This window comes from Bombus pyrosoma, linkage group LG15 (assembly GCF_014825855.1).
Source record: "Bombus pyrosoma isolate SC7728 linkage group LG15, ASM1482585v1, whole genome shotgun sequence".
NCBI lineage: Eukaryota > Metazoa > Arthropoda > Insecta > Hymenoptera > Apidae > Bombus > Bombus pyrosoma.
In genome coordinates this window covers 6,057,552-6,079,913 of record NC_057784.1, presented here as the reverse complement: position 1 = coordinate 6,079,913, position 22,362 = coordinate 6,057,552, and the positions used below count along the sequence as shown (strand labels likewise).

The window sequence follows — 22,362 nt, the reverse complement described above, 5'->3', positions numbered from 1 at the left end:
TTTCTGAGGACTCGAATTGCGCGCGTAGTGACCTCGTCAAAGCGAGGTCGGGATTTAGAGGGTGTGAGAGAAGCTTTGGGGTGCGGCGTGCGTGACATGCACCTTTCCACGGTCGTTTTATATTTCACCAAGCGAAAGCTGGCGCGACGCGAATGTCGATCGGAACGCCAAACGGCGAAATAAGTGGCCGGATTTTTATATATCGTACACGCGTTGCTCATAAATGAGAATTATTGCCGTGGCCGTTGGTACATCGGAGATAATATCGAGAGAAATATCGCCCTTTTGCCTTTTTAATTTGTGTCTTTTCTTTTCTTTTTTTATATTCGCCTCTCTTATTTCTCTCTTCTTCTTCATCTCTTTCGCTCGACTTTATAAGCGCGGTTAACGTTCCGACGTGGCCGTGGAAGGATGCGACTAACAACTTGAAACTTCGAAGGGCCGAAAGTTTGTTTCAAGTAATTTTTACGTCTTCGTTTAAAGAATTTGATGCGATATGCTGCAGCTTTTATTGAAATTCTCCAACGACAAGCGACACAATGAGGCGTGCGTGTGTGTATGTGCGTGGAAGTGAAATTTTAGGTAAAGGAATATAGTTCATTTTTCAAGGGATGGAAGTAACAATAATCTTTTAGAAGGATAAACAGGCTAATTTTGCGAGATCCATTTTATGAGAAACAGTAGTGCGCTGACCTGCACCGCTATGATCCTCCATATCGGTAACTGTTTCAACATCATTCTAATATGTTGTTACGTATATAAGGGTGATCTAATACAAACTATTGCGAAACCATCGCAACTTTTCGCGTCAAGAACGCTCTATCGATAAAGCAATAATCGAGGGAAGCGGCGAGCGTCCTAGATTACTGTCACTTATGACGTTGGCTCATCTACAATATTACGGCTAGCTAATGGATACACGAACGCGTCTCGTTATATCGAATATCGCTTATCCAGCTGTGCGACCAATTTCGTTGTTTAAATGTTGATATTATGTCACGAAGAAAAAAGAAAAAAAGAAAAAGCTGACGCCAGGACAATTTCAGACGGTCGAGTTCACTCCTCTCACGAGTCTTCTGTTCACTTCTGCTCTAGTATCGATTCGTTCGAGTGCTCTGTTTATATTCTTATATCCCCGTATTATGCTTCCTGTGACACGTTTTTCCTTTCTTCATCTGTTTTTCCTATTTTTAAACTTTTTACCTTTTTCTTTCTCAAATCGTTACCTGGCTCCTGACGTCGATCGATTGATACGATTTCCGGGGGTTTGCTCGCTCGGCGAATACGTTGCCCTTGGTTACAGCGTTTTACAGTTAATGGTGTTTACATTTTACGTCGACGTTGATTTCAATTCGCCCGAAGCGCTCTCAACATGGCGGAGACGGTTGAAGGGGTTGAGTAATTGACGTTGACACGTTGGTTTGATACGGCCAGGAATTAAAAGAATATTTCACGGATTCCATCGAGAGGCGATATTTTATGGGGCGAGAAGTTTTCCACGGCCAAGTTTCTTCCTTTGATTTAATTACGTATAACAGCTCCGATATTCGCCGATGTAATGAATCGTTCGACGTGCGAAGAAGCTAATGGCGTTTTCCTAAAATTGAACATCAAGTTTTGTTTGGTAAATAATGTTATTTAATAAAGGAAGAAAGAAAAATGAATTGCGACTTCCGTCGAGAAATTTATTTGTCGAAAGTGGTTCGATCGTAAGATCCATCGATGAAAGAATTAGATGACAAAGTTCACATTTTACATTTTCCTTTGGGTTATCCGATGGAATGTAAGCTATTTATCCCTGGTTTTTCATTTCGATATAACGCTAAGTTTTATTAATATTCGCTTAAAATTTAACGAAGAAGAACAAAAATTCTGGATGAATTATATCTGAAATATCTTCTATGAAAACTCTTCAGCCATGTTAATTGCTACGAATTATCCCTTGTTATAGAGCTATAATTTTTCCAAAGAGTATACTCTCGGTCGTAATATAATTTTGATTTCTTCAAACAAAAGAAAGCTACATCGTTTTGAAGAAATTTCAATTTCTGTCAACGTTATGGTCTCATCAATTTATTCTCTAATACACTAACGAGTATGATTCTTTAGCCATTGGAAGCTACTATATATTCCGCTTGGGAAATTTCAATTTCTGTCAACGTTACGGTTCCACCGTTGTATTTTCTGCTACATCGACAAGTATGGTTTTTACAACATCCGAAACGTACATATATTCCGCTTGAGGAATTTCAATTTCTGTTAATGTTTTATGCTTCCATCGTTTTATTCTCCGACACATTAAGAAGCGTAATTTTTACGAAAAGTGCGCTCAATTTTCCTATTTCCTTTCACGCTGTATTTGACAAATATTTTAATTTCTGCCAACATTATCGCTCTTTACTCATAATTCTCCGTCAGGGATATTTCACCCCGTAGCTGTGCTACGCTTTTCGAGATCGAAACAACCGAAGAGACGAAGCTCTCTAGTGGAAAGAGCTTTTAAGCCGTCTTTTCTTACAAGACGGACAGAAAAATCGTCGTCATAGGGTCCTGAATATTCCGCAAGACTGCGAAGGGTCGTTAAACCCTCTTATTCACGGGGTTTCTAGATGTTGCTGGTAGAGTACGCGCATTCTTTCCTACCTCGTATAAATACGTTCTCTTTCATCCACGGGCTCGCCACAGGAAATAGGCTTCACGCAACGACCACAGGATTAGATTCCTCCCACTTAGTTGATATGGATGGATCCTGAAAGTGGTTTCTCTGTTTCATTTGCGGGGGCTGACGTTCTAAATAAATTCATGTCGATACTACTGGCGAATTCTTACGGCAACAGTAGCTGCAACCGTTTCGTTAATGGGATTTTTCAACACGATTAATGTTTCCAACGAGACGCCGTGTACGCCGGGTGAATTTATTTGCGAAGCTGGCAAACAGAAATCGAAATAGGACAGACAAATAGAATATGCGAGTAAAACGCAACGGTATTCCACCGGACGGAATTAAAGTACTATTTGCGATATAGAATTTATGTTATGAAAGTGGGGGGAAAAAAAAAGAAAATATATAAAACCGAAGAAACTAGAGATTTATTTTCGGATTTGAATTTAAAATTGGAGAAAGGAACGGAGGAGATATATTCAACGAATTCGCCTTTCCTGTCAACTACGAATAATTTCTACGATATTGCACGCTGTGGACGACAATTGAATTTGCAAGAAAGAAGGAACAGTATTCCGTAAATGTTCAAGAAAATTCGCAAATTTAATGATTCGCACGAATGTGAATTTTGCCAATGACGGGTTACACGTATCCTTCTGTATACGTATTATTACAGCATAATGTATGGCACGCATCAAACGAGCTCACGTTTTCATCGTAACAAAGCCAATAACATTTCCAGCGCTTCCACGTCATGAAAACGTCACGTAGTAATGGAAAATTTCCATTTCGCTGAAACAACCGGACGTGCTATGATAATAAGAAGGCCGAATTTATGCATGAATAATACATCAGCGAATCGTCGGCACTGAAAATACGTTTTATTGTACAAGACATCCGCTATATAGCTACAGTTTATTACAATAATCCATCCTTATCCTTAATTTCGACCGTTTTCCTATTACTTGCATCGTTTAACTGCGACTTTCGCAGCATTTCAATCTCTGTTCCCGTCAAAGATATTCAAACAAAAAGCAGGAATCTTGAATGAGAAAAGAGCGTGGAATTCCTTCGAGGAATCTCGAGGATCGATGAAGTCGGAAGAAATTCGTTCTTCGTTTGACGAATGTTTCGCTCTCTTCGCCAATACAGTGCATCGAATTCACGCGCAGACTACCAGCGCTTTCCCAAGGCTGTGATATTTCTCTTCGATCTATCTGCTAATTACGATCTTCGTTCGACGATTCCGCGCCCACGTGTCGCGTGAGAAGAGAAGACGACGTTTTTGTTTGCTCGTCCGGCGTTAAGATAGTCGCGGATGCTCATCAAGTAGCTCGGCGTGAAGCTCATAGAAATCAATTTGGCCTCGTTGATTGTTTCATCAAACAGTGGTGAGAGCGTCTCTTAGAAGATTTCTCAGCTCCACGATCTCTTTCGTTACCTTCTCCACCTCGTTCTCCTCCATTTTTTTATCCTTCTTCCGGAAGTAACGCTGTACCAACTGGGACATCACTATCGAGAAATCATCGTTGTTTTCCTCCGTTAAGGTTTCCTGCCAATAAGTAGAGATCCGGTTCTGTTAGAATACGCTGCTCTTAGCGGCAAAATATTTGAAGATCGAAGGAAAGAGGAGCATCATAAATACGTTTTTAAAGATGTAATTCTTTTCAAATTAGCCGACAGATTGGCGATGTTTTGTAAAGTGTCAAGGGTGATTTAAAGGCGATTTAATTATTCTAATTTTATTACGACAAATTGCATTTTTTAACATTGCGAGGAAAATGGAGCGTAAATCAAGTAAGAAAACAATTTTGATAATACGGAATTACTGAACTGTGAAACTTTTCTCCTGTGAAAAATGGAAAACGTGATTTATGATGTACTTCCCTTGCAGTCTTCATTTGTAACAGCGAGACAAGAGGATTGTCCAACGTTTCTCTTCTTCTCGTGATGCTCATTGTTATTTAAAATTCATTGTTACGTCGATTATGTTCATATTATGAAATATTTTTTATCGAAAATAAATATTGTTAAAGAGATTGCGTGTCCCGAACGGAGTAATCGAACTCAAGCTCAAATTAAAGAAGCTTTCAGCCACGAATTTAAATTCATATTAAGAACAAGTTTCAAAATTGATTCGAAGTCCAGTTTAAGCAACGTTAAACGATCTTTTTCGTAAAAAGAATTTCTTAATCGATAAATGTATATTTACAAAACATAAATATGACCATTATAAATCATTATAATATCATTTCAATGTAGCAGTAAAAGATTCTTCGTCACAAATAATAGAAGCAAGTGTCAGGTTGTCCCAAGAGTTTCTTCCGTTTTATAAGACAAAAATTCTTTTGTTTTATATTATTTTATTAAATCACGTATGATCCATTTTGTTCTGCTGGAAATAGAAAGAAAAATGTGCATCTATTATTTCCTTATAAAACGAAAGAGAACATTTCGGACAACCTGACACTTCTAAAGAAGCGGTAAGCTTGTCTTCTTTCAAATTCTTCAAGATACAAAATATACAAAACGTTGTTTGTATATTTGTACCAATAGCGCCGAAACTTTTACTAAATGAAAAATTGACTAACGATATAAAAACAGTGATGTGGATCCCATCGTGCACGCTTGTTTGACGTTGGTTTCAGCCATATTTTCAGGTACTCGATAATCGGTTGAATACCAACGTACGTTGGTATAATGTTAAATGGCGGTGGGAGCGTAGTCGTGAGCATGAAATCGACGTAAGTCTGAAAAGCGGATATTTAATTAGTTTGATCCTAGAATTTACCGTTTCCGAGTTAAAAAGCAACTATCGATTGTCTTTCGAACTTCAGTTCGCCCGAATGTCCATTCCACGATCACGTTCTCTGTGATTTCCGTCAACGTGTTGGACATGCACGCAATTAGCATGTTCAGTATCACGATCACACCGATGAAGGTGAATCCTGAAAAAGAGAAATTACAGTGAAGTTATTCAGAGCACAAGAAGGGCAAACATATATATTGTTAAATAAAAGATACTTTTTGGAATAATTTTCCAAAAATGATATTTAAAACATTGAAATATATATATATGTGTATGAAAGATTTGTTTTAAAAATCAATAACAAAAGATAAATAATATATGTATTATTTATCTCATTTGTGTTTGAAAGCTATTTTTCTCTTAATTTATCATTTATATTATACGTGAAAATGCTAAAATTTACTTTACTTTAACACATTAACGATCCTTATAACTACCTATAAATTATACGCGAAATTCATACATGTGTTTCTGTTTCATTAAACTGAAAAGCGGAATGATATTTAATACGAAATTTAATTAAAGCCGTAATAAATTGTTTTGTACTCCTTCCGCATAATGTCATCCACATTTTAGCGTGGTATCTCCTTTCGTGTATTTTAAATGTACTCTGATCTCTTTTAAATTTTGTATGTTACAGGCTGTGTTCAGTAAAAAGATTTTAGATGTTTATTACTCATTTTCCACTAGTAACATAAGGTGGAAAAATAGCAAGAGATTTTTGAAATATTATCCTATATCCCGCCTTCCTCCCAAAAGGAAAAAAATAGCAAATTTTCCTATTCTAAGAAATTGAACAAAAGTGCAAAAGTAAATGTTAAAAGTAAATTAAAATTAAACGTGATATCATATAAGTAAAAGATACATATTTGTTTTTCCTATTTTCCCGTGTCGTTAAGTCGTGAGTATTTCATTTTATTTTAGGTTTATTTATCAGATATTAAAGCGATACGACCATCGGTAATGTTATAAATTACAAACTACAATGTTAAAGTTCAAAGTGATTAATAAATGGAAATATCGTTCTAGAAGACAAAGACTGGAATTTCAAGCGAACTTTATCTGGATTTCCCGACGAAGCGAAAAGGAAATTTAGATAAGCGTATTACCGGCGAAGGCTATATAGCCAATAATCTCCGTGAACGTGTGATGATTGATGATGGTTTCGTTCTCCGATTCTCCCGGAAGGTTCTCAATTATCACATCAGCGCTTTCGATGGGGCTCATGCAAAAAAGTGCCCAGAAAAGAGTCTTCAAGGCGGCTGAGAAATTAACGAACGAGCTGACCTGTTGGGTCTTGATTTTCGATTCATCGTCGATTTGAACCATATCCTCGTAATATTGATAAAGTCTACACGTGCCTAAAGGAACGACAATGACAAACAATTCCATTAATTCTTTACAATATCGACGAACAAATCGTATGCTTACAATTTACAGATCTGATATTTTCCAGCATCAATTTTGCCCAGTCTTACTAAACACATCGAACTTTACTAGAGGAACTTAAACTTTCTATTTGACAAATTTTAATAAATTTCCTGAATAAATCTCGATATATTTCTATTTGCCATCAATCGCTTTATTAATTAAACAGAGGAAAATTCGACTATTCGTCTAACTTCACCTCTATGTCGAATGTTTCCAGAGAAATAATTTTTATTTTTCGTATAAATTTTCGTATAGCTCATATACGAAGAAGAAAGCAAGCGTTGATTTATAGAAAAAGAAACTTTGATAAATTACGAGTATTACCAGCGGTAAATGCAAAAATGATTATGCTGAAGAGAATGATGAACTTGACAACGTCCTTGATCATTTGCCCGAGAGAAAGTTGAAGTGGACCCAGATGATAGTCCAGCTGACAGATGTACAATAATTTCAGAAAGGCCATTATCGTTGCCAGACAGTAAATTCCTTCGGCGATCAATGTGGGATCGTACTGGTTCCAATATTTCCTCTCCAATTCGAGCTGACCATTTATTCTCACGTCTAACGCAGCAGTTATCCAATACAGGAAGGTCAGAATAAAGAGGGATATCATGATCATCTCGAACCTGTCATCGTTTCAAATTTTTTTCGTTAAAGTGGCAATACAGAACTGTTACTAGAAAAATAGTGTGACATAATGGAACCTCGTTCGATCGAACGATCGAATAATTGGCAAATTAATCAATGGAAAATTGAAAATAGTTCTGCGCGACAAGAATGAAGAAATGAGAATAGAAAGTGGAAGAAAATGTTATGCTTTCGTTGGAAAGGTCTTTTGATATTTCGATTTTCGATTTTTAATATTTGTCAATGTTTTAACGAAATAAAGTTACATTTAAATCACATACTTGAGGTTGCATTCAAAGACTATCTATTTACATCATCATTACAAAACAAAAGGTCTAGTCCCATATAATCAGTAGTCAGTCTAAAGAAAAATTCACAAAATTCACTTGGTTTCATTGTTGTTACACAGGAAAGTGTAACTCCCTTAAGTTTTCAGATTTAGGTTCGAATTCGATAATAAATAAAACAGAAATAATTACAATTTATTTGTCCTACGTTTTTCTCATTATTTTGTTATTAGACTGTGAACGTCTATGCAACTTTAGATTTTTGAAAATGCAGCTGAAAGAGTGGAAGCTAAATCTAGATCTGTTTAACTCACTAAATATCATAACATGCGCTGTACATTGGACATTTTATATGTATCTTCGCATACTATCTGCATTCTGTATATTCTTACACTTTCAAACTTCCCATAAATCTCATAAAGAGCGCAGTCTAGTGATTATATAGAATATGACATAACTTGAGAAATTTCGATAATTTTAATGTACAAAAGTCATACAGGAGGAAGTAATACGAAGTAATGCGAAATAATACGACGTAATACGACGTAATACAAAGTAATACAAAGTAATACGATGTAATACCAAGTAATACGATTACGAAGTAAAACGAAGATGAAAAGCGGCACGATTACGAAGTGAAACGAAAATAAAATGTGACACGAAGTAATTTTCATTTTAAATGTCGCCCATCGACAATATGAATTCAGTCGATGTATTTAGTCGACATACAAAGTCATACCAATACCACGGTCCAGCGAAGAATCTCTTCGGCCCGTGTATTATGCACATACGAATCAACGACCAGGCGTACGACATCACGTAAATTATCAAAACCCAGACGTATGCTGAGGAAGCAGCCGGAGGTGAGAAGTCAAGGCGCTACTGTTCGATTTCTGTTCGATCTGTCGATATCAGGTAATAGGGTATACCAGAGTTAGGCGGTCCGCGAAGCTGTTCGGTTTTGTCTACGTTCGATTGAAGAAAAACGATCAACAGGAACACCAAGTAACTGGCGGTGGATGAAATAAACTTGTTGACCGGTGATTGCCAAAATTTCGACCTCTTTGAATTTGGAGCGACCAAAACCACTACCAGGATCACCGGTAGCATGAAGATTCGCATTAGTATGAATAAAGACTTCATCCACGGGTTCATGATCTTCCATTCGTACCAGCCGTCGATCCACTTGCTCGTAATTAACTGCAAATTGAAATTTCCTACTTAATTTCGGCTTTTGTAATTTACTAAAAATATTCCAGCATTTATAAATATGGTAATATTAACGTTTAACTTCTACCGGGGCGGGAAGCTATTTATGCTCGTCGTTATATTGCTTCATTTTCTAATAATGATAATTCTTGTGATTAATATAAAGAACTTCCTAATTTGACTAATAATCTTTGGATTTCGAAGATCTCTAACGAAATATTCTTCGCGTATATTTCTCGCTATTTTAAAACAGCTCTATTTTGAATCGTCACGCTGTTCTCGCCAAACGATACAATTTTACTCGATAATTACGAAGACACTCTGACGTAGCTCGCATTTAGAATTAATTTTTCCGGCATCGTCAAATTAAGAATTCTTTCGCTAAATTAACGCCATTATTCTAAAGTATTATCACATAGTATACAAGTATGTCTATAAAGTATTGATTACTATCTACAACCTGTTGTACATTAGGATGAGCCACAAAGGTTCTCTGCGTGTTGTGCAGCGCGAACAATAGCCTCGGGTATATAAATTTATACGAATGGGCAAATCCAGTAGACTGTTTCAAGATGACTTCTACTTCGTCCACGCTTCTGGCGCAATCGATCAGATCGGTCGCGAACTGCATGACGTTCTATGAAAACAACGACACATTCTATTAAAATTTATGCGATAGACGAACGATACATTTTACAAGAATTTATCCCAAGAGAATGACACGTTCTACGATAAATTTATCCTAAGAGAATGGCATACTGATTAATGGATTTTTATCTTTAAAAGGAAAATAACCTCAGCGAGTGCTATGTAATCGTGGTAAAATTCTTTGACGAAGGAGGCGGCTTCCTGTAGCTCGTAAGACAAATTGAACGCTTCCAAAATCGGATCGTCGACGATTTGACATATGTACGCTGGATTTGCTACTGCCTTGTACGAGAATAATCGCATCTTCTCTATCGCAAGAATGTCGCTCCTCTCTCGTTCGCTTCTACGCTATCGAACAAGAACATAGTTTAACTTCATTTCTTCCATCGAATCTCTTTTCGTTTTCCTTTTACGAAACTACAATTCTTCACAGATTCTCCATGGACGCGTAAAGATCCGCGGTATAATCGTTGGTTATCAAAACTTACAACTAACAACAGCCTTTGGATCCATTGTATCGAGCATGAACAAATCACGATGAACAATTCAATGTTACAATGAACAATTTAATTCGCGCCGCAAAGCGTTAATTAGGCCCAGTTATGCAGAACCCTGTTCAACCCACAAAATTACAAAAAGTTAGTCAAACGCAGTATACAGATTTCCCAGGATGTTGCTACCCTTATCGCGTAAAAGGCTTCTAACCCATAGAACAGCTCTTACATTATAAGATCATTAAAATTATCAAGCTACAATCCCTTCTTAGTCTTACAGCTATTTTGCAGAAAACTTCCAAACCACTTGGTCGGGCAAAACGAATTCCCCAATCCTCTTGAAATAATAAATCTAAAGAAATCCATCTATCTATCCATGGTAGATGGATTCCAATACTACGGATACTTTTCCCAATCTATCGATGCTTTCGTCAATTGGCTGATCCATATCAGAGACAAAACATAAAAATTTGCAAGAAACGAGGTACCTCGTTCTCGCAGATACTTTACATTTTCATGGTAATTTAAACAGCGACGATAGGGGATCGTTGGAGATACAAATATCTTCAAAACGCTTTGACTCTGACGCGGACGTAACCGAGGCCGAATTTGCCGAATGATATACCCATCCACGAACAGTAAGTAAATAATTAAAATAATATTAGTTACGTTACACGCTACATTTAACAAGCCGCGAAGAAGCATCGTGGAAGAAACAGCAGAAATAAAATATACCCAGTACGAGCGGAGCTGAATCTCATCGAAGATGAAAATGTTTCGACTACGATTTTCTCCAACTTTCGAATCATCGTGAGTTGCTATAGGGCTCTGCGTAAAAGGGTCCGTTTACTCTTAACATTGATTAATTCTTTTTCTTCTTTTTCCCTACTTGCACTCTTTGCAATTGCAGCTAGGTGGATGAGGTTTCGGAAGGAAGTGAAGCCTGTTTCGAAGCATACTGATCATCTCGAAGTGTCCGTATTGAGCAGCGATCGCCAGTGGCGTGGCTTCGTCCGGGAAATCGGAGCTTCGCGTTATACCGGCGTACTCCAATCCGGGTGACAGATCGTTCAGTTTGTTCAAAATAATCATGGCGATTTTTATCTCGTTGTCCCTGATGGCGTGTAGATGCGTGTCACTCGGATCGATGTCCGGATGAGTCAGGAGATACTCCACCATTGGCGTGTTCCTGTCACTAACCGCGATGTGAAGCGCAGTGACGCCCTGAAAAAAGGCCATGACCTCTCGTTAGCGAAAAAAAGAAAAAAAATCTCCTGTTTCGTTCGGGAGAAAGCTCAGAATCATTCGTGACACGTGTACCTTGTTACAGACGTATCTCGTTCGTTTTTAGCCTTCGAATTTTTACGTATCTTTCTTTCGGTGTGCAGCAGGTGCGTATAAAGGTTTGCAATTGCTTTTTTTCTGTAATCGATGTTTTTAGGTCTTTTTTTAAGGAGATTTTTTAAGGTATGATATTCGAGGATATCGCATGGTTTGATGTGATACTTTGGGGATTGTTTTACGTGATAGTGGGAAAAAAGAGTCGGAACCTGTAAATTTTAATATATTTTTCTTTTGTGTATCGGAGGTGTATATACAAAGAGGTTTGAAATTGTTTTTGTGCCTTTTTTATGTTCGATGTTTCGTGAATTCTTTGACGCGATAACGAGGAAGGAGATACAGTTGTCGTCGAAATGGTCTGCGATTTGTATATGTCATTACGGTACGAATTTTCACATATCTTTCTTTTATTTTTTCTTTCACGAAGTGCATCTGACGCGTCTCCAATTTTGTAGTCTGTCACGTTACTTTCGTACGTTGAAGGTTTGCCTGCTTAATATTCACCTAGTTTGCATTTTGCTCGATCTGAGATTGCATCTCGACGACGTCCAATACACTTTCACTTGGCGAATTTTCCTTGAAAACGAACGAATGACAAATTTCGGCGTTTCATCTTCTCTCGCGTTCGTCAAATTTCATTCGCAATTTCGTAGGCCAATAACCGTTCCTAATAGAAGATAATCTACCAAACACGTAAAAGAGGAACACAGAAGAAGAATTTTCATAAACCTAAAATAACAGGATTCCCAAGACCCTAAAAGACTCATAAAAACCACATTCCTCTCCCTTTTATCGGTCCAAGTACCATAAATAGACACTTTCCTGCCCTTAACCGGAATCTAATCGTCAAATTCCAGATGTATTTCATAAAAATCCGCGGTCCAGTCGCAGCGCTCGTCTCTTTAATTTATAGCCGAGAAGAAGAAAAAGGCATTCGACTAATTTCTACGCACAATCAAAGAACGAAAATTCACACTTTCGTCATTCTATAGGAAACATTACATTCCTGAAGGATTTCTATAATACAAGCGTTCGAGAATACTCTCGTGAACCATCGTATGTACTGACCTCTCGTTCTCCGTGCTCCTTTACACAATGTCCATAATACTCGACAACAACGACGACGATCGACTTCGTTCTACGACATAAATCCCCGACCATCGTCTTGCGCGTGTCACAAAAAGGCGTTCGACGTTTTTCCACAGAAATCACGGAATTCCTGTTCGCTTGTTGGTCCTCGTGAAATCAACTTTCCAACTTCTCTATATCTGCTCCCCTTTTTTCTCTCTCGTTCCTGTGTCTTCCTCCTTTTTGCCTCCTGGCCCTCGATATCTCGGCCGTGTCCCTTTTCGTAGGAAGAATGGGACGACGACGTTTGTCGCCCATCTGCGGCGCGTTTAACAGAGGCGGCCACCGACAATGGGCTAACTCCATTGTTGCCGCCGACACACCGGTCACAATATTTCCTGATATCCCGGCTTTCCGGCCGTCTCCCAGGGGACATTGTGAAACCGACAGGATCCCGCCTTGTGATATACGCCGCCTCCAGGCCTTTTTCCAAAATCGAGTTCGACACAGCTGCCGATTTTTCGCGCCAGAATAAACACGAACGAGTCTCCGCTGTCGAAGCAATTAGGGCATCGACTGTTTTATTCGCAGTATTTGTGGAAGTCGTCGTACGTCAAATAAGGGAATGATGGGCGGGAGGGGGGAGGGGGGGGAATATATAGCTTGATTTTGTGCGGAAAAGGGAATTTATTGCTTACGGAGTGGTTCGATGGCGCGGTTCATTTAAATTTCATGTTTGGTGAATTCTTTTTGTGGGGTTTCGGTGAGGTTCTTTGAGCGAGTGATTTGTTGTTTGGGATTGTTTGGTCGTTTGGTGATGATTAATGGTTGCCAAGTTATGAAGAATTATTGCGAGAAGGATTGCAGGAGGAAGGATCGTGCTTGAGAGAGAAGCAGAGCTTGGGAATGTGCAACGAAGCACGTTATTTTCAACAACGTTATATTCGTATTTTGCAACTTTCAGGCTGATCGAAACTGAATTTATCGCGACGTTCTCGTGATAGATCCTGACCTCTCTCCAGTTTTCTTACTTGAATCGCATTTTTGCACATCAAGCGTCGATTCTCGTTATCATTGAGCGTATCGTCAAATTTACGCACCTTCTTACGTATCTGATCGCTTAGCTGTAATTTTGTATGTCTCTAACAATATTACGTATTTGCTGCTGCAACGGGATATTCCCATAAACAGAACGTGGAGAATGTCCAATTATTTTAATACACCTTGATCCGAACGCATCGTAAAACAGTGTCGATTGAATTTTCATCAACGAGTATTAAGTCGATTTTTTTGAAGAGCCGATTATTCTGCCGTAATCGTAAATGTCTCGAAAACTATTAAGAATTTGATCGTATAATACGAAAAACGGAACACCGTAACCTACCAACATAGAAAATTTCTTCTAACAATATCTATCTTCATTTGACTAAAACACCATTCAACTACCGTCTCTGGCCTAAAAAAATACACGAAATAAAGCAACCTTCTCTGTCGCTCAAATTTTCCAGCTGGCCCTGACGTCTTCGCGAATATTATATCGCATGCAAAAAACGAGAGCATCCTCCAGGTTCTTTCCAAAGTGCACGCGCACGCTCACGAAGAAGATGGCTCTCGCGGAGGACACGCGGCGGCAAGGGGATTCCCGGATGGAATTTACAGCGGGACCAGTCATTTGAATAATTTTTATCGGTCCTCGGCTGAAACCATTGTCTTGTAAAGGACGGCCTGAAATATGGCCGTAGATACACGGAGGCAAAGCGGTGCCAGAGCGCTTCTTTCGTTCCGTTTCTCTCGCGCCCTATCCCCTCCCTCTCTTCTCTTCCTTCTTCTTCGGCCTTCTCTTCACTTCTCTCGTCCGTCTCTTCCCTCTGTTCCACTCTTTCGCTGTACGGTTTCTTCTTTCTCGCTTTCGTCCTCGATCGGCCGTGGCGGTGTCTCCTCGGCTCAAAGCGAAACGAGGGTTGGGCTTTTTGGGAACCCCGAAGAGAGGAGGACGACACGAACGTTGCCGAAGGAGGGGGTAACATTCCACGGGGGGTACGTGTATCTCGACGGGGTGAAGATCGGAGATAACGAGACCTCGTCTTGCTTTTTCTCATTCGGTTACGGTGCTTCTGCGTAAGAGTTTCGTCGACTCTTCGTTTCCTTCCACTCTTTCTTCTTTTTGCTTTCTCGTTCTTCTCTTTCGTATGCTTCCTTGATAATATAAAACTTGGCTTTTCCTACCTTCTGTCGTTTCTCGTTCTCTTCCGGATTTCTCGATTCTTCGTTTTTCTTCAGCTCTTTCTTCCCTCAGCTTTCTCGCTCTTTTCTTCTGTACGTTGTTTGTTCAGTTTGCTGGTACAATTCCTGACTTTTCTCACTTTCTCTCGTTTCTGATTCCATAGACTTGTCGACTTCTGATTTTCCTCTTTAGTTCCTTGTTCCCTTATTTTCTAGTTCTTTTTCTAGTTTGATCTTGTCGTTTTGTATTCTGTATCTCTTCTTCCTCTTCTTTTGTTGTGTTTCGCCGATAGTCTTCCTTTTTACGTTTCCTGGCTTAGATCAGTCTCTTTGGAGTTTCTCTGTTTCTCACCGTATATTATCGATACTCTTCTTGTATTTCTTCCTTCGACTTCATCGCTAGTGAAATCTTGTCTTTCTTTGCTCTCTTCTCCAGTCCTTGGTTCTTCTCTTCTTCGTTATACATGGCGTTTCTGAAATCGTAACACAATCAAAAAAGGAGCGATTCCTCGTGAGAAAGTAAGCAGAAAGTAAGAATAAAATTTTCTCACACAAAGCTTCGTTTCCGAGAAAATGAGAAGTTCCTTTATACGAAAAAATTGTATGCTACGTTTTCGACTTACTTTTACTCGAAGAATCGTTTCTTCTCCGGTTGTACTACGATCTTGGAAACACCCCCTGTATACTTGCCCCAATCTTCCGTTTCATCTTCATCGTTGCTTGCATTGGTACTCTTCTGTCCTATCTACAACTTCATTTCCGCTTTCGTTTCCCCATCCCCTCTTGCATCTGTGATATTCATGCTTCTCAATTCTTGTCTTCTTCGTCGTTGTCTTCTGTTCTCATTTCTTCATTTCTTTCTCTCTCTTCCTCGTTTCACAATTTTATCGATAGTTCGCCGCGATTTGAACAAAGAGACGGCGTTGCTGTTTGAACTTTTCGGAAAAGGAACGGCCCATTGTGTAAATCATCGGAAATGATCCCGGGAAAAGGGGTCAAGGGGAGCCGTGACACGAAGAAAATAGTCGGCGTGTCCACTTTACCTGCGGCCTTCCGCTGAATCGGCACGTAAACGACGGACACCACTTACGGTTATGTTGTGGGAAACTGGCGATAGCAGATAAATCCGACGATCTTTACGAGCTCCCACGAAAAGGGAAGTTGTTTTTCACCATCTTCCACTAAATTTTTGCTACACGTTTTAAAGTGCACGCTTGCAGCTGGTATACGAGAAGAGTTAGTAAACGATCATCGCATCGTGCGTATCATTGGATATCGTTATCATCGTAATGTCATGGAATAATTTTGAAGAGAAATTTCATACTGATCAGATCGATAATTTTCCGATTAATGAGATCCGGGACATTTTGTGAAGAATGTAAAGCGAAGATGGCGCGAAAAATGTGCGTGGCGTGTTTTTCGATGTATAATAAATCATATCTCTGTACGATCGCTTAATGTAAGTTTGCAGAGGAAGCTTTAATAACGATTGTAGTATGAGTTATTTATCGAATTTACCGTGAATTATTTCTAGTGTAACCGATAATGTAACCGATCGATAAATTAAAATTAGAAGAGACTGCTTAAAAGTAGGTACTAACGGAATTAAAATACACGGAACCTTTGCGATATTTAATAATTCGACCATTAAGTTCTTTGATAAAGTTGCTAAAACGTCGCACTATTAATCTTACCTGAAAGTCAACAGCGTTGATATTGAATTGCGGATTATTTTCAAGAAACTCCCTCACGTCCGGAACATTCCCATGGGCGACCAATTCGAAAAAGTGTTTCTCCAGTTCTTGCAAGTATGAAATCATCACGGCAGATTCCTGAAACGTCAATGAACTTGTCAGTGGTTCTTTAATGCTACAATTGAAAGATACTAAATTGAATTAAACTGGAAGAACGAGCTTTGTTTTATTTAATAAAAGATACGAAATTTTCTATAATTTGTCGAAGGACGATCGAAAGGTAGATACAATTATTTAAAATAATTAATTATTTTAATAATTGTACGTTAAATGAGGACCTATATAACCTAATTTAAAGGGTACAGTTAATATTTAAAAATACTCACCCTTGGTAAGGTACTTTGATCTACTTCCTGCGACATTCTGAGCACGGATCTACCTTAATTACGTTAGAGAAAATGATGTTCGTCACGTTTTACGTGAAACGAGTTTGATGTAGTTTAGCTTGACGTGTAAATTTCATACAGAACGAACGAACAAAGCAGCAACGATTTTGGAGAACTTCGTTGCGTTTGCTTCTTTTTCTCTTCGATTCAGACACGATTGCCTCGATCTTCGGCCACTTTTTAAATTATATTTCAATCTCGACCAATGTCTAAGAGGATAAATTAACTATCGCCTTCTTAAACCAGCGTTTGGCTGTAGTTTATCAGACTCGAAAATCTAAAAATAAAATAGATATAGTTTAAAGTAATTTTATAAAGCGACGAAACGATCCTCGAACTATGCTATTATTATCTTTTACTATTGTCGTATTATCTCATCCAGCAAATTGGAAACAATTCAAGATTGGAATTGGCGTCTCAACGATGCGCAAACAGATACAGGACTCTGATCTCCTAGGAACGTTCGTCCCATTTTCTTTCTACTTTTTACGTTTATATAAAGATCCCTTAAACGTTCAGCAATTTAAAATAGAAGAAAATAGATACACATTCCGTATATCTGAAGATCATTCCATTAATGAACACGTAAATCATATTCCCTCGTTGTTCAATAACTTTATAAAATATCCATCAATAATTAATTCTTAAGAAAGCAAAAAAAAAAAAAAAGAAGAAATAAGAAGAAGGTGAAAGACAATGATGGGACATTGGTTTCTGCTGTGTTTAATGATGTAATTCAATCTATCGATGGTGTATATACATAATTTATAATTTGTTTCCGCTACGTACAAATAATAATAATAATAATAATAATAATAATAATAATAATAATAATAATAATAATAATATAATAATAATAATAATATTAATAATATTAATAATATAATAATATAATAATAATAATAATAATAATTACTATAATATATAATATATAAATTTCTGCAGATAACTTAGGCGTCGATGCAGTAACCTCTCTAGCGTGAAAATTAATCATCCTCAGCCAATTCCGGATAAATCGATGATGCTTGAAAAAATCGAATATGCGATATCTCACACTATGGACTCCTGTACATCGAGGGGAAGGGAAAATCGTTGTTTCGGCAAATGTTAAATGCAGCAATTCTATACGAGATACGGTTAAAAAAAGATCGAGTCGAGTGAAACGCGGTGCTCGCAGAATTCTACAGAAGAAAGAGAAACTGGCGAACAGCGGACTATGTACAATGATTCTTTCCTTTTTCTACGCTTTTCTTCTTTTCTTCGAAGCGTTCCTAATCTGTTCTTCTTCTTCTTTTTCTTCTTTTTCTTCTTCTTCTTCTAGGTCACTGGGGGAAAAGGTAACGGGAACGTAATACTTTTTTTTCGTTTTCTAGTTCTCCCTTTTTTTTTTTTTTCTAGCTTCTTCTGCTATTTTGCATACGTATACACAGGGCACCGAAAGCGCGAAAAGAAAGCATCGATCGACCAACGGACGTAAACGTTTAGTCTTTATAAATAAATTGTTTCTAACATTAGAATGCCGTATTAGATGAATGAAAGTCGACGCTACCGTAGAGACAAGATTGGAGACGAAAAGCGATTAACAAGTATAGCATGTTGCAACGAACATGAACGTGTCTCTGTGATTTGGCTGAATAATTTCAGTATGTTTCAGTACGTCTGTAATTTGCATAAACGCCATTAGAAACATATCGTGAATCATCTTATTCATCATTTCATTAACAAAATTTCATTATTATTTTAAAAGGATTCGTAGGTAAAAAATTACGCACTTTATCCTTCTTTACGTGTAATACGTAATATTGTTGGCTTAAGTACGCGTCTAATTAATTATCGAAATATTCGAGGCACAAAATAGTGCCGAATTTTTAAACAGAATTGTGTTACATCATAAATATTCTAAGGCAAATAATGTATATCTTCGTAACTTGATAAATGTTTTTTAAATATTTTTAGGAATAAGTAATCAAGATTATACTTCTATAATTTTTAATACAAAAAGGTCTTAAAAATTTTGTACATGTAATTAATATTTTTTTTTTTTTCGTATGAACGATAATTTATACTTCCGATAGTCACAAAAAATAATTACACACACAGACCGAAATGATCCTCTAAAATCCTCCGTTTTCTACAAATATTGAAAAATATTAAAATATTATTAAAACTTTGATCAAGACGTCAAGAAATAAATCACGAACCTGTTCTGAAAATTTATAGGACGTATACGTATTTTACGAGAACGATAAAACGCAGTACCGTGAACACATGAAAATCAATTATTTCACAGAATACGTGGCACGAATGAACATAAATATTTTATCGCGCATTTCATGAAAAATAACAAACCATATTTTTACATAAGTTCAGCCAAATACTTTTCACTCGCGTCACAAAGTACAAAACGGGGCATACTTCTCAAGTATTCCAAGCATCTCGTCGAACATCGACCCTTTCATCCTAACAAAAGTTCCATAAATAAATTTCAAACACGCACTATGTCCCTTTCGTTCGACTTATCGACAAACTCATCGCAAAGTTCCATTCTAACCGGGTTTCGTAAAAGATTCATCTCATAATCCGAAGAAACACGATTCGCGCGCAAAAATGAAATTCGTCGAGGAAGAGAGAGAGAGAGAGAGAGACAGACGGACAGACAGAGAGAAAGCCAAAAATGAAGAAAATTACAATAATTATATTATATATTCGTATTATACACACACAATACCAAGAGCACAAGCTTCTTCTCTCCTAAAGCTTCGTTTCAACTCCATCCTCTCGATAATAATACCTAGTATACTACACGTTAATTCAATGAATGGAGAGAGGTCACTGGCCAGAACAAACTTCATTTCTTCATGCATCTTCGACTTCGAGCTACGCGCACAGTCCACGCATCGAGTACATTTCTCGATGAAAAATGAATAAAAAAAAAAGAAGAAATCCGATCCTAGAATAAAAATTCAAGAGAAAGAGACAAACGATCGTTTCGTTCGTTTATTCCATTATTAACAACCAGGATCTCTTCTTTTTACGGCACAGGAACACGTGCGAGGACCTTTCACGTCGTCCCATATTCGACCATTCGTTCGTTTCTATCTTACTTTTATTATCATTTCGGTTCAACTTGGTTTTGAGACACACTGAATTTGTGGCTTCCTTTCGTAACATATGAGGTTGTTTAACTCTCAACTATAGACTAAATGTAAGTTTTCATATCATTACCACAATTTAGCATGCAATTTAGCATTTTAAAAGCTTCAACACTTGATCATCTTCCACTCTAAGAAGCTTCGTCCTTTGCTTCCCTTAGTTTCATTTTTACGAAACATCGTGCGTCAAGCAAAATAATTACATTAAATTAATTCTAATTCAAAACAGAGAGATTTAATAAATAAAACGTTAATCCAAGGGACTATATTGGTACATGGTAATATTAAAAGCACCAACATCTGTAATTAAGAGTTAGCGAGTAGAATCCAAAAAGTAATAGTTTTCTGGCAACATTATATTTTCGTACTCTACTTGTCGAAAACTCTCGTATATTCCAAGGAAGAAAGAGGAACAAATTCTTTGGGTTCCAAAACGAAGTACATCTGCAACTCCATTCCGATTCCACCTCAGTTCTTCCACATCGTTTTCCCCTGTACACGTGCATTCTTGTCAAGAGACCTCGAACGATCTTCCACATCCTTCGAAATCCTCCTTCGCCTGACTCCACGTGGGGCAATCGCGGACGCGTTTCGCAGTCCGTTCGACGAAAAAAGAAAGATAAAAACCGAGAAGAAATCCTCTCGATCGACCGCGTCTCACTGATACAGTATCCTCGATGGCGTGACGTACGAGGAGATCCAATAGAGGAAGGACGCATATCCAAGTATGCCTTCTTGCCCCGTTCTCGAGTCCTGCCTCACATCCGTGTACCTAAGGTCCTCTGCTTGCAGGAGCCTCCTTTCGAAAAACGTTCTCACAGCGCTCCACATTCGGTACGGAAGGAACGCGAAGTGAGCCAGTTCCTGGTTGTCTACGAACGCGTAACAAGAAGCGACCACATCGTCGACTAACACCGTTCCCTCTGTTGTTAAAGGAGCATAAATGCCTTCTTCGAGAACCAATCGATTGTCGATTACTTTGTCCCATCGTAGACGATGCTGAACCTCGTTTTCATCGGCTGGGTCTCTTACCAGGATCTTGTCCCCTGGCTGAACTCTGCCAGCAAATACAGTGGATCTGCCTTCGATCGGGACCAGGTGAGCTGGTGTCAGGGTGAGAACTCGACCAGATTCGGTGGTCAATCGGACGAATTGTCGCCTCTCGGCGAATGAACGGTCCAGGAAGGCTATTACTTCGCTGTACACGATGTCACCGTGCGAGTCCAGGGCTGCGATTCGCTCACCAAGTCGCACTTGATCCAGCCGCTTCGAGGAACCGTCCGCCGTTCGCACCAAGCTTCTGCCCGGGAAACAACCTCCGGATTTCGCCGCTGACGATGATTCTGAAAGAAGAGAGTGGGGTTGATTAGAAAATGTGGGATTTTTAGAAAGGTTTCTGCCAAGGTTTTTCACAAAGATTTTTTACTGGTAACATTGTTGATGTTTAATTTATCATATGCTGTTTGGTTAATGCGATGAATGTGACGAATGAATGATGAATACATTTTTATTCTTTTTCACCGAAAAACGAAAAAGAAGTGGGAAGGTTGCAACTAAAATTTCGCTTCGATAAATGGAGTTCTACTGTACATTGTTTATTATAGCCATAAAAAATAGAAAATTACATTTCTTATGCGTGAAAAATAACGTTCGCATTTTTCCTCGATGCTTCTCGATTTGGATACTTTCATTAAAAAGTATAAAATGAGATACAGTTACGAGAAAAACGAACAAAAGAGAATATTTAGAAAATTCTTTTATGGTATAAAATATTATATAAAAGATTTCATTTTGGACAATCACTCTTCCTATATTTCGATCTTTTAATCGAATCTACGTCGCCTGAATAAACTTGCGAGTCTCAATAGAACAGATGAAAGTCGATTCTTTTTTTGGGATGATCGAGGAAGATTAACGAAACTGATGTATCGATTACTCCGATTTTGAAGTCGATTTTGGGTTGATTCGATTGACGAAACAGCATAGAAAAACCGAACAATTTCCCATTTGGTCTTCCAGTGAACGTCACGCTGAATTCTAAAGCGCAATTCATACGATCACATTTGATTAAAAGAAACACGAGTTCATAAAGTTTCGATGAATTTTCTCTCCTACACAGCAATCGATACGATTATCTTTTATTTAACACGTTGACTGCCATGGGGGTCACCGATGACCGGCACTCGATTTGGCTATAGCGCCGTGGGGGCCACCGGTGGTCCTCACCAGGAAAAATGCTTCAAGCATGATTTTATAACACATTTTATTTGC

The 22,362-nt window shown here is 38.1% G+C and overlaps 4 protein-coding genes across 6 annotated transcripts in view; all 4 read right to left on the bottom strand.

Annotated features, from left to right (window-relative positions):
- Window positions 1–3,146: 3,146 nt before the first annotated feature.
- Window positions 3,147–7,577, bottom strand: LOC122576072 (short transient receptor potential channel 4-like). Its single transcript, XM_043745873.1, has 5 exons — window positions 7,227–7,577; window positions 6,581–6,832; window positions 5,495–5,610; window positions 5,254–5,412; window positions 3,147–4,214 (listed from the first exon to the last, which is right to left on the bottom strand). The coding sequence occupies exons 1-5, from the start codon at window positions 7,519–7,521 to the stop codon at window positions 4,044–4,046; spliced, it is 993 nt and encodes a 330-aa protein (XP_043601808.1). The 5' UTR covers window positions 7,522–7,577; the 3' UTR covers window positions 3,147–4,043.
- A 994-nt stretch (window positions 7,578–8,571) lies between these two features.
- Window positions 8,572–9,976, bottom strand: LOC122575895 (short transient receptor potential channel 4-like). Its single transcript, XM_043745384.1, has 3 exons — window positions 9,821–9,976; window positions 9,486–9,662; window positions 8,572–9,016 (listed from the first exon to the last, which is right to left on the bottom strand). The coding sequence occupies exons 1-3, from the start codon at window positions 9,974–9,976 to the stop codon at window positions 8,696–8,698; spliced, it is 654 nt and encodes a 217-aa protein (XP_043601319.1). The 3' UTR covers window positions 8,572–8,695.
- A 1,004-nt stretch (window positions 9,977–10,980) lies between these two features.
- Window positions 10,981–16,915, bottom strand: LOC122575894 (transient-receptor-potential-like protein). Its single transcript, XM_043745383.1, has 3 exons — window positions 16,880–16,915; window positions 16,494–16,631; window positions 10,981–11,391 (listed from the first exon to the last, which is right to left on the bottom strand). Exons 1-3 carry the CDS (start codon window positions 16,913–16,915, stop codon window positions 11,053–11,055), a joined length of 513 nt encoding a protein of 170 aa, XP_043601318.1. The 3' UTR covers window positions 10,981–11,052.
- Window positions 16,916–17,887: 972 nt separating this feature from the next.
- Window positions 17,888–22,362, bottom strand: part of LOC122575557 (sonic hedgehog protein A) — an 85,575-nt gene continuing 81,100 nt past the window's right edge. For all 3 annotated transcript variants that reach the window (XM_043744634.1, XM_043744636.1, XM_043744635.1), the window contains one exon: window positions 17,888–21,434. In XM_043744634.1, the coding sequence (XP_043600569.1) occupies window positions 20,749–21,434 (686 nt within the window). In that variant the 3' untranslated portion in view covers window positions 17,888–20,748. The remainder of the gene's footprint in view (window positions 21,435–22,362) is intronic.